Source organism: Raphanus sativus, chromosome 3 (genome assembly GCF_000801105.2).
Source record: "Raphanus sativus cultivar WK10039 chromosome 3, ASM80110v3, whole genome shotgun sequence".
Taxonomy (NCBI): domain Eukaryota; kingdom Viridiplantae; phylum Streptophyta; class Magnoliopsida; order Brassicales; family Brassicaceae; genus Raphanus; species Raphanus sativus.
The window spans coordinates 22,820,646-22,832,879 of record NC_079513.1 but is presented as its reverse complement, the minus strand read 5'-3'; the positions used below and the strand labels follow the sequence as shown (position 1 = coordinate 22,832,879).

Genomic DNA, 12,234 nt, shown 5'->3' with positions numbered 1-12,234 from the left:
ATAGCTTCAAACCTTTTCAGACATCTTGCTACCTTTGTGTATCGCATGCAATGACATTTGTTAATCCTGTGATTGTTATAATTGGTAGTTTAGTGTGGTGACAATATAGCTGTCATGTATTGTTAGGTATGGAGTTTATAATCATCTTTCCACTGTAATATTAATATGCGTAGGTTCTTATATGTCAATGAACACACTTTTTTTATACGTTCTTTTAATCAAAAGTGAAGTGTTAAAATGTGAATAATGGGTTACATATAAGCCCAATTAGAGCTGGGCTCTTCACACTCCTGCAGCAGCTGGGCCAACACCACTCTCCAGCCCATTCCGTTTGTGACACCTGATCAAATACAAAGCATATATATATGATGTTAGTATGTTGATTAGGTTAAGCAAGCAACAAGGAAATACAGCAAGTTTTACGGCAGTAGGAATCAGATCAATCAAGGTGGACAGCAAGAGGCAACAATCAAGATATAAGATCAACTTAGGCTTAAGTATATTTATATCAAAGGGATTGTTGGTTTCCTCTAGCTAGGAGTATTTGGTTCCTTTTGTAAACACTCAATTAGCACACTGATTTGGTGTTGCTGATAACTCTTTGATCTAGTGGATTTTGGGAGCAGAAGTTCTCCCACGAGACGTACCGCGCCGAGGGCCGGGAACTCGTTAAATTGATTGTGTCTTTACTTTCAGTTCTAGACTTAGGTCAAAGATAACTTCTAACCTAAGCAAACCTAAAAGCTAATATTCTTCACAAGTGGTATCAGAGCTTCCGGTTTACATCAAGGTTGCTTAGGAGAGAGAGGAGGTGTATACTCAGTACCTTAATCGATGGTGAAGTCGAAGGAAAGGATTGAGATTGACCGCTTCGAGGGTGATGGAGATTTTGCCCTGTGGAAAGTGAGAATGCTTGCTCATTTTGGAGTACTCGGCTTGAAAGCTATTCTCACGGATGAGAAGCTTTTAAAAGAGGATCCTGATACAAAGGATGAACCAGAGTCAGCCATGAAAGACACTGGAAAGGGGCTGGCTGGTATTGTGAAACCTGCGCCTGCAATAGACCCTGCAAAATTCGAGAAATCAGAGAAAGCCAAAGACCTGATTGTGCTAAATGTTGGGAACAAAGTCTTAAGGAAAATTCAACATTGTGAGACTGCTGCTGCAATGTGGAGTACACTGAATAATCTGTACACAGAGACTTCTCTACCTAACAGGATTTACCTACAGCTCAGGTTCTACACTTTTAAAATGATTGACTCAAAATCTATTGACGAAAACGTGGATGAGTTTCTGAAACTAGTAGCAGATCTAAACAACCTGCAAGTCGAAGTATCAGAAGAAGTTCAGGCCATCCTACTGCTAAGTTCCCTACCTAACAAGTACGATCAGCTTAAAGAAACTCTAAAGTACGGGAGAGACACATTGAGTCTCGCTGAAGTTACAGGGGCTGCTAGGTCCAAAGAAAGAGAGCTGATGGAGAGTGGTAAGTTTACCAGGTCAGGTGGAGAGGGTCTGATGGTTGAACGAGGCAGATCAGACAACCGAAATAGCAGAGGAGGTGGGAAGAACTACAGGGGCAGGTCCAAAAGCAAACATGGGCGCTCTAAGTCACGTCCCAGGAACAACAGGAACACCAAGGGATGTTTCATTTGCGGTAAGGAGGGCCACTGGAAGCGTGAGTGTCCTGATAAGAAACCCTTTAAAGCATCAGACTCAGCAAATGTGGCAGAAGAGTTCAAAGAACCATTAATTCTTACCGTAAGCACCCAATACTCCAAAGATGAATGGGTAATGGATTCAGGCTGCTCGTTCCACATCACACCCGACAAGAGCTTCCTGTTCGACCTGGAAGAATTCAAGGGAGGAAAAGTGTTAATGGCTAACAACACACACAGTAACATTAAAGGGATTGGGAAAATTAAAATTCTGAATCAAGATGGGTCTACTGTAGTATTAACAGGCGTGAGATATATGCCTGGTATGAGTAGAAATTTAATTTCCTATGGAATGTTAGAGACAGCAGGATGCAGATATGAAGGCAAAGATCTTATGATTAACTTTTACAAGGATGACAAACCGGTTATCTCAGGAAAATACCATCAGGGACTTTATTATTTACAGGGGACAGTCTCTCGAGGAGAGGCTAATCTATCTAAAGCTGAGAAGAACATGACTAATGTGTGGCATTCACGCCTCGGTCATATGAGTATAAATAACATGTCTGAACTTGTCAAACAGGGATTTATCATTGACAAAGAAGTTAAGACATTGGATTTCTGTGAACATTGCATAATTGGAAAATCTCACAAGCAGAGTTTTCCTAAGGCCAAGCATGTGACTAAAGGGATTCTAGAGTATGTTCACTCTGATCTTTGGGGTTCACCTTCTACACCGGATAGCCTAGCTGGGGCTAAGTATTTTGTCACCTTTATTGACGACTTCTCAAAGAAAGTGTGGATCTATTTTTTGAAGACTAAAGATGAGGTATTCTCTAAGTTTAAAGAATGGAAAACTGAGGTCGAGAAAAAGACAGAAAAGAAAATCAAATGTTTGAGAACTGATAATGGCTTGGAGTTCTGTAACAGACAGTTTGATGAGTATTGCAAGAAGTCAGGAATTAAGAGACATAGGACCTGCACCTATACACCGCAGCAGAATGGGGTTTCAGAGAGAATGAACCGGACTATTATGGATAAAGTGAGATGCATGTTAGCCGAATCTGGATTAGATCAAAGTTTCTGGGCAGAGGCTGCCTCCACTGCTATCTATTTGATCAACAGATCACCTAACTCTACACTGGATTTTAGGATGCCAGAAGAAGTGTGGACAGGATCTAAACCCGACTTAAGCCATCTCAGAACGTTCGGCTGTACTGCGTACGTACACATAATAGAGGAGAAGACAGGACGTAGAGCAGTCAAGGGAGTCTTTGTTGGATATCCCATGGGGACAAAAGGGTATCGCGTTTGGATAGATGATGAAGGCATATGCAAAATAAGCAGACATGTTGTCTTCAACGAAGACGAGCTGTACAAGCATACTGTTGCTAAAACAAAGGAAGGCACAACAGTAACTAAGGAACCAGAGAGACGAGTCAAGAAAAGGGTCTCATTCAGTGATGATTTGATCAGAGGGCCTTCTCCGTCTAATAAATCCAACGGCACATCTGATCAAGGTGGAGAGGAATCATCATCTGCAGGCTCTAACAGCTCAAGTGAAGAAGAACAAGAGCAAGATAACAGTGAAAGTGATCACGAAGCTGAAAGTGATAGTGGTGACACAGAAAGCTTAGACACTTATGTTCTAGCTCGCGACAGAGTAAGAAGAGAGAATGTAAGGCCTCCATCGCGTTATGAGGATGGGAATTTTGTCGCCTATGCGCTTAATGTTATCCACGACCTGGAGGTTGAAGAACCTAAATCCTACGCCGATGCAATGAGAAGTCCACAGAGGAAGCTGTGGAGAGGTGCAGCCGAAGAAGAAATGGACTCTCACAGGAAAAATAGAACCTGAGATCTAATTGATAGGCCTCCTAAGGCTAAGACCGTTGGATGCAGATGGTTATTTAAATTCAAACCCGGAATACCAGGAGTAGAAGATGATAGACATAAGGGGAGACTTGTAGCTAAAGGCTATTCACAAACTGAAGGAGTCGACTATAATGAGATATTCTCACCGGTTGTGAAACATGTCTCTATAAGACTCATGCTCAGCATTGTGGTGAATCTAGACTTGGAACTAGAACAGATGGATGTCAAAACAGCTTTTCTACATGGGAGCCTAGAAGAGAGAATCCTAATGGAACAGCCTGAAGGTTTTATAAAGCCAGGGACAGAGAACAAAGTGTGTTTGTTAAGAAAGTCCTTGTATGGCTTGAAACAGTCTCCGAGAAGATGGAACCATAGGTTCAATAGTTTTATGAAGGATCAGTTGTTCGACCGATGCAGTAAAGATTTATGTGTCTACATGAGGGATGTCAATACTGATAAGGCTATCTATCTACTACTATATGTCGATGACATGTTAATTGCATCAGGAAACAAGAAAGTGATCAAGGAACTTAAAGAAAGATTAAGTGGAGAGTTTGAGATGAAAGACATGGGGAAAGCATCAAGAATCTTGGGCATGGACATCACCAGAGATCGAGTGAATGGAATCCTAGTCCTATCTCAGAGCAGATACATTGAGAAAGTCCTAAGGACGTTTGGGATGCTAGATGCTAAGCCTGTGATTACTCCCACTGCATCACACATCAAACTGAGAAGCCTCACAGATGATGAGTGGAAAGTGGAAGCGTCTCAGATGGAAAGAATTCCCTATGCTAGTGCTGTGGGAAGCCTAATGTATGCCATGGTGGGATCTAGACCTGATCTAGGATTCGCAGTAGGATACGTGTGTCGCTTCATGTCTAAACCAGGACGAGACCACTGGAAAGCGGTTCAGTGGGTCTTAAGGTACCTAAGGGGAGCAGTGAAATCTAACCTAACGTTCAAAAAGAGTGATAACTTACGTGTGGAAGGATATTCAGATTCAGACTATGCTACAGACAGGGACAGGAGTCGTTCAGTTACAGGATATGCATTCAAGTTTGCAGGAAATACAGTTTCATGGAAATCATGCCTACAGTCAGTTGTTGCATTATCAACTACCGAAGCTGAATACATGGCACTTAACGAGGCAGCTAAAGAGGCCATGTGGCTAAAAGAAATATGCAATGAACTAGGTTTCAAGCAACAGGGGATCAATCTCTACTGTGATTCTCAAAGTGCCCTAGCCCTAGCAAGAAATCCAGTCAATCATGAAAAGACTAAGCACATAGCTACCAAGTTCAATTTCATACGAGACCTAGTGGAAGCAGGGGATATCAGCCTAAACAAGATACATACTAATGTGAACCCTGCAGACTTTCTAACGAAGACGGTACCTGGTCAGAAGTTCCAGCTTTGCTGTGAGCTTTTGAATTTGAACTGAGAAAGACTGGCGACGCTCCAGGTGAATCAATGTTGTATGGCTCCATTCTCGCATAACACGGACATCAAACATAGTTAGTGTGTGCATAAATGGAAATCTAAGACAACAGGGAGTATAAATAAAGATGAAAGAATCACCTGGAGGATAATGAGAACCGAGGCAGAAGGCCTGGTTCAGGTGGAGTAACCGTGTACCACCAGACACTCCCATAAGAAGCAGCAGTAACGCATGAGTACGTGCGTAATGAGTCAGAAGCAAGAACAGCAGAGTCAAGAATGCTTTCTGGAAGTGGTCACCATCATCTCTGAGACAGTACACCTACAACAAGCCACATAAACACAAGTGTTAGTAACAAACTCGAGAACGTTAACTAGCAGGGGTGAGTATATGAGGAAAGGCTTACCAGCAGAACATGACATCTGGATAACGGCTCAGGGAGCCGAATCGAGTGTTTGATTAATAAGGGTTTCAGGTTAGAAACTACATCAGTTCATCATCGAGCTGAATTAACTCCTGCAAAACAGAACGAGGGAGTCACATCGACAACCGATAAACATATCATGGAATGTTCACTGAGAAAGGAGGTTACTTGATCTACGGAAGAGGTGGAGCGTGACAGAGCTCAGGAGAGAGCTCAGTGGCATGTCAGAACCCCAATCGTGTCTAAAGGCTGAGAGACGATCAAACTGAGGAGACATGCAAAATACACAGGTCAGCTACAGATCCATAACATTCACTCAAAATCTTTAACAGATGATCCTAATCTCTTATGAAGAGGAGAGATTAGATGTACCTGAGGATAGTAGAGTGAAAGAAGGATGGAGTCACGCCGAAGTCATCTACCATCGCTCAAAGAAGAATCGAATCGCCATCGGGCAAGTCAACTTCGAGGAAAGGGCGTGATGAGAATGAATCGGCAGAGCTGATCGGAAGCTCTCGCAAAACGGAACCAAGACCTAATTGTAGGTGGAGGTTTGCGGATGAGAGAGACTAGAGAGACAGAAGACGGAGGAGGCAACACGAGCGTGGTGGAGCCGAATCGACTCGCTGTCTCAAAGGAGCGACGCCACGGTGATGGCGCAAAGACAGATCCTTCTCGGTGGAGCTCGGTGAAGCTTCAAGTACTCGTAGCGGCAGAGCATCGCAAAGAAACGAGAGAGAAAGGAACCACTAGAGAGAGAGAGAGTGAAGGGTTGCGTCTGATTGAGAAAACCCTTCAGACAAGACAGAGAGAAACACGGGCCTGAGTGTGTTGGTTGGAAGAGGATGGGCCATCATTGGGCTCTAATGAAACCGGTGGAGATTTGTGAATAATGGGTTACATATAAGCCCAATTAGAGCTGGGCTCTTCACACTCCTGCAGCAGCTGGGCCAACACCACTCTCCAGCCCATTCCGTTTGTGACACCTGATCAAATACAAAGCATATATATATGATGTTAGTATGTTGATTAGGTTAAGCAAGCAACAAGGAAATACAGCAAGTTTACGGCAGTAGGAATCAGATCAATCAAGGTGGACAGCAAGAGGCAACAATCAAGATATAAGATCAACTTAGGCTTAAGTATATTTATATCAAAGGGATTGTTGGTTTCCTCTAGCTAGGAGTATTTGGTTCCTTTTGTAAACACTCAATTAGCACACTGATTTGGTGTTGCTGATAACTCTTTGATCTAGTGGATTTTGGGAGCAGAAGTTCTCCCACGAGACGTACCGCGCCGAGGGCCGGGAACTCGTTAAATTGATTGTGTCTTTACTTTCAGTTCTAGACTTAGGTCAAAGATAACTTCTAACCTAAGCAAACCTAAAAGCTAATATTCTTCACATAAAAACTAAGTTAACGATTTGGTAGACCAAGTTGCTCAAAATCTTGGTTTCCATCTCTTTAGAGTTTTGTGTTTAGTATCGCACAGCTTGTACTCGCTTTAACGTTTTAAAATAGTTCTGTTATTATTCAATTGATTTCTTATAATCAACTTGACCACTACACTAGACATATCACTTAGAAAAAAATACAAATTTGTAATTATTGTTATTATTTTATTTATGTGAACCGTAGTTAGGACGCATTGTAATTGGTGCTTGATATTCATATTAAGCACATATTCTTTATTATTTTAAAAATATAGAATATGATATGTTTCATTGATTTAATTTGGCTGGTATAGTGATATTATATTTTCAAAATTTTAATATGCTCAACTTTTTTTTTGACATCTTTTCATATGCACAAATAAAAGTTTAACTTATGAATTATGTAGAAAATGCCATTAACCATATAGGAAATGCCATTAACCAATTTCATCCTCACAAATCACAATCAGTTTCTTTTTTTTTGTACATGTCAATTTGCGCGCGCACACACATCAAAGGTAATTGGTTAGACTTTAACTAATACTTTTAGTTTTAATTTTACTCTACAACCAAATAATTTTACAATCATGCTTTATGTAATTTTTAAATTTAAAACCAAAAAATAGTTGTAGAAAACTTATTTCTAAAACAAAAAAATACTGCTGTAACAATATTGTTTTTTAAAGTAAATTTTCTACAAATAGTGTCTAACCAATCGCCCAATATTGTATTTTCCTGTCAGTGTATATAACATTTTGCATATGTTATGCTTGTTTTTTTGCAATGTAATAATATTTAAGAAATAAACTATTTCAAAACTACAATTATTCAAATAATTTGCAAATGATTAACAAAGAGTAAGAACTTTGCCACGTAAATATTGATAAAATAAATATTATATACCTTATTCGAATAACGAAATATCAAAACTAAATGTAAAAACAAATGTGATAAAAACAGATAACATAACAATGAGAAAATGTCAAGATACACAAGTACACAAAACCTTACATGAAAAAAAAAACAGAATTAACTTTCAACAACGGCCAAACTCAAATCATTTGAGAAAAATTTATAAACAAATGAAACTCAACACTCTTAGAGAGAAACGTTTATCAATTGCACATATAGACTCCAGTTTCGAACCTGTGATCAACCTCATAAAAATCCGTATTGCCTTCAGCAGCTGGGCGTAAACTGATACCAGACAAAGAAGTCTTTCCCTGAACCGAGAACTTCACATAGCAGATGATCTCTGGTTCTTCCTCGCTGTTATCTGAGTCTATAGGCATCCGCGCTCTTAGCCTCCCGGGACTTCCACTGAGAGGAATCTCAGGGACTTGCCACTTCAGTTCTCGATCGGTTCTGTTTAGTATTGCCTTAGGAGAAACCTTAAGCAACGTGGGGTCAACAGGGAGTTTCAGAACAAAGTCGACGTCTTTCAGAGGCTGAGGTAGGTCCGGGCTCGAGACGTATTGTATCATCAGCGAGAGTAATGTCCCACTAACTCGTTTCACCATTCGTACTCTAAGAGGCAACGGGGTTAGCTTAGGTTGCAAGCTATACTTCAAGATAGGGATCGGTTCTTCAGATGGAGCGGTTCTCACGTGAAACAAACCGTTCCCTAAGCTACTGATCCGAGAACTCTGCATAGCGAATCTCTTAACTGCAGCAGTACCTTCAACACGGAACGAGAATTCCGTCTCTTTCTCTTCACCAGAGCCTTTAGGTGGCATCGTTTTCAGATAGATCACACCCATCATTCCTACTCTAGCAAGCAATGATTCTCTAAACTCGGTTCTAAGTTCCTCAGAGATATACATTTCAGGACCTTTCATCTCAACCTTCTTAACTAAGTTATCGAGATTACCTCCCTCTTTGCCTTCCACCGCCTTGGGATCACTGGTGTGCAAGAGCTCAAGCCCGCCGAGTCCTTCCTTCTTATGAATCTTCTTCGGTCCCATAAACTCCGAAGGATCCAAAACCACCTCCCCAAAGCATCACTAAACGATTCAAAAGTCTCCCCAATCGTCGCCTGCTCGTTGCTGAACGCAATCCCACCGTACTCCCCTTCGAACCCTTCCACATTGATGTGCGTAGACTGCGTCGCTTCCGCCGGAGGCAATGTAGTCACCTCGAGCCCCGCCAGAGCCAAAGACAGATCCTGTGAGGAAGGATCTTTAGTCTTCTTGAATCCACCTACAAGTTCTTTCTCCTTGTTGATCGTCTCGCTCGCCGCGAAAGGATCCTTGTTCTCAACCTCCGGCTCTTCCTTCACCTGCTCGGTCTCCTGCACCACAGGAGCCAAGCTAACCGCCATCTCATCCCCAGCCGCGACAGTCTCCGCCGGCAACTCGAACCTCGCGTTGGAGAAGGCGTTCACAGCGGCCTGATGCTCCGCGGCGTGAGACTCCACCGCCATCCAGCTATCAGCTCCCCTGATCTTGTTCTCCGTGTCCAGAGCCGAGTGGACCATCTTCGCGATCCCGTCTCCGTGCATCGCCCCGAGCATCGCGGCGAGGCGGATGTTGCTGACGCCGCGGAGGACGATGTCGAGCGCCATGTACACCTCCGCGTACTTCCTCCCGAGCTTCTCCGGAGTCACCTCGACCCGCGGCAGGCCGTTACGATCACGCTCACGGCCTGGTTCACGATGTGGATGCACTCGAAGACGTTGATCGAGTTGTCGTGATCCGCGACGGTTACGCCGAGGATGTAGATCGAGTTCACCAGCCGGTAGACGACGCGGTACTTGCTCTCCACGCCGACGATGACTTGTCCGTTGGAGGCAGCGAGGGGATCGTCGCCTACGAACTCCGCGGCGGCTGCGTCGTCGGGATCTGCGGCGGAGGAGGAGGAGGAAGGTTGAGTGTGTTTACGATTTGACGGAGGTTGTTGCTGTTTTGATGAGGAGGAGAAGGCTTGGCGCGTTTGCGGAAGTAGGAGAGAGCGATTAGGGCTCGCGCCGGCGGGAACCATTCTCTGGTTTGGAGTAAAATGTCAGATCCGTTTACCGGTTGGAGAGCTAGGGCTAAGCACGACATGATCGCGATTTCGAATTTGATCTGTGGAGATTCTACAATTCGCGAATCTTCAAATCTCGATGTAGCCTCGTTCGTTTAATCATTCAGAGCATCATCAGATCTGAGAACAATCGGGGAAGAAGAATGAAGGATGAAAATGAAAAGAAAGTGATACTCGTACGACATCGTTTTAGACGTTATTCTTGTCTTATTGTAGTGGGCCTAATGAGTTAGAACACAGGCTCAACTGAAGAAAAGTGGTTTGCCACTTTTCAGGTTTCTGGTTCAGCATCAAAGTCCATTGGGGTTTTTATTTGTTTCGGTTAATAATATTGGGAGAGTTGGTAAAATCAGACACTCAGATTTTATTTGTCTCACTTTTGATCACTTTGTGATATGTTTTACTCTCATGTAGTGGAAAAAAGAGTATTTTCAATTTTAAAAATTTCAAAAGAGAGAAAAACTATTAGAAACATAAGTAAGACTATTATTGTATATATATCTTTTTAAAATAAATTATGTAGCTATATTTTATTTATGTTCTAGCTAAGTATAGAATACTCATTCTAACAGTTAATTTAGTTTATAACTCGAGTACAAAATACATTATAATAATCTAATTTGGATATAATTTTTTTTTAATTTATTCTACCACTATTAGAATTTTTCTGTTTCATTATAGTCAAATAATAATGGTTTACATCAACCTTAAATACGTATAGTAAAGGGTGTGATTGGTAGTGACTGTGAGTGCTCTCCACAGCTCCATTTATTTCTAAAGTACCAAAATCAGAGCAATCAAACTTTAATTTATTTTTTAAAACCACAGCTCTTGAAATAACCTACAGCTGTAGAAGTGCTGTGCAGAGCCAAATATCCAAAGCAATTTTTTAGGGATTTCCATAAAATTCTACAGCAATAAAATCTAAAGCTACAGCAAAAAGTCTACAGATTTTTTTCTACAGCAATAATTTCGAAGCTACAGCCATTACCAATCGGACCCAAAGTTTACTTTATGGCCTAACTTAGCTTATTTATGTTTCATAATCTATCCTAACTATAACTTTAAAGTCTGCTTGATGAAAAATATATATTCCACCTATTAGTCATCGTTCTAATCTAGTAGTTTATGTATTCCATATAGATAACAGAAAAATGCAAAGTTACCATATTTTGGTTATTATCTTTTGTAAACATACTAGCAATCTATAGTAAATATCGCACAATATCTTCTCTCCCACTTTCTTTTATTCCATGATCTTTCTGTCTTTTGTATTGTTTATGAAATTCATGTATGCCATTTATCAAATTGTTTATGGTGTGAAACTCTTGCTGAATATATCAAACAATTTCATGCATAAGCTTTTGCATTAGAATCATTGTCAAAGTGTAATGTAAATTTTGTTTCACTGCTTCAAAAAGAAGCAAAGTAGTGCTCATCTACTATTAGGTCAATGCTGGTAAAACGTTTCTGATCCACCAAAACGTTTGTAGTTGTTGTTGTAGCTGAAGACTGATTTTTCTTTTGATGTGTTAAGGTTTAACTCTAATTATTCAGAGACGTTCCGCTCAATAGTTTAATTTTAGATTCTTACAATATTATAATATCTGGATCAAATTAAGTATTAAGAAACACTTTTGATGACAAACTCAAAAAGCTGTGTTTAGGGTGTATCACTCCGTCTCCTCAGTCGAAAGTTGTTGTTTCCCGCGTCATTGGAACCGTGGACGTTGCTACTTCACCATCTTTGATCACGTTCGTACCTGAGAAATGCGAAGTTCGTCGTAAGCTTTCCTTCTCAGACCGTTGCGTAGCCGGCACTCGTGGCACTGCAAAGCTCCGGCTCTCGTGGCGGGAGAGGTCATGGTAACCCCGCTTCAGTCATGGAGGAACACCATTGAAGAAGGTAGGATTCTGTTTATGCTATCTTAATTTAAATACTATTTCCCCAACTAATGAAGAAAAAATTCTCAAAGAGACAAATCCAAATTCAAAATGTCCTATTATCTAATTTTCCCATAATATTTTTGAATCCAATATTATCTAGATTTGAATCCATAGCTGATGTAGAAGTAGAATAAATATTCTGTTAATTACTTTCTTTTATCAATCTTTAATTCTAGCATGCCCCCATCTCTAATTATATATATACATCAAATGGTTCTTTTATCAGAGATCTACCAATTAATATGTTTTCATAAATAATCAAAATTCAGTTTCAAGATCTTTACTTTTAGTGTATGTTTATTTCAGATCATAACTCATTTAAGATTCAGATATATATATATATATATATATATATATATATATACTTTTAGTTATATATAAGAATAAATATAATATTGAATATTTAAAGTATTTATTTTAGTTTTAATACCAATTT

The 12,234-nt window shown here is 40.6% G+C and overlaps 1 protein-coding gene across 1 annotated transcript; it reads right to left on the bottom strand.

The window, feature by feature from the left end:
- Window positions 1-7,773: 7,773 nt before the first annotated feature.
- Window positions 7,774-10,024, bottom strand: LOC108847653 (uncharacterized). The gene is given in 4 exon segments (XM_018620956.2): window positions 7,774-8,809; window positions 8,812-9,437; window positions 9,440-9,757; window positions 9,760-10,024. Coding segments are annotated over 4 exon segments (1,923 nt in total). The 5' UTR covers window positions 9,872-10,024; the 3' UTR covers window positions 7,774-7,942.
- Between the last annotated feature and the right edge of the window lie 2,210 nt (window positions 10,025-12,234).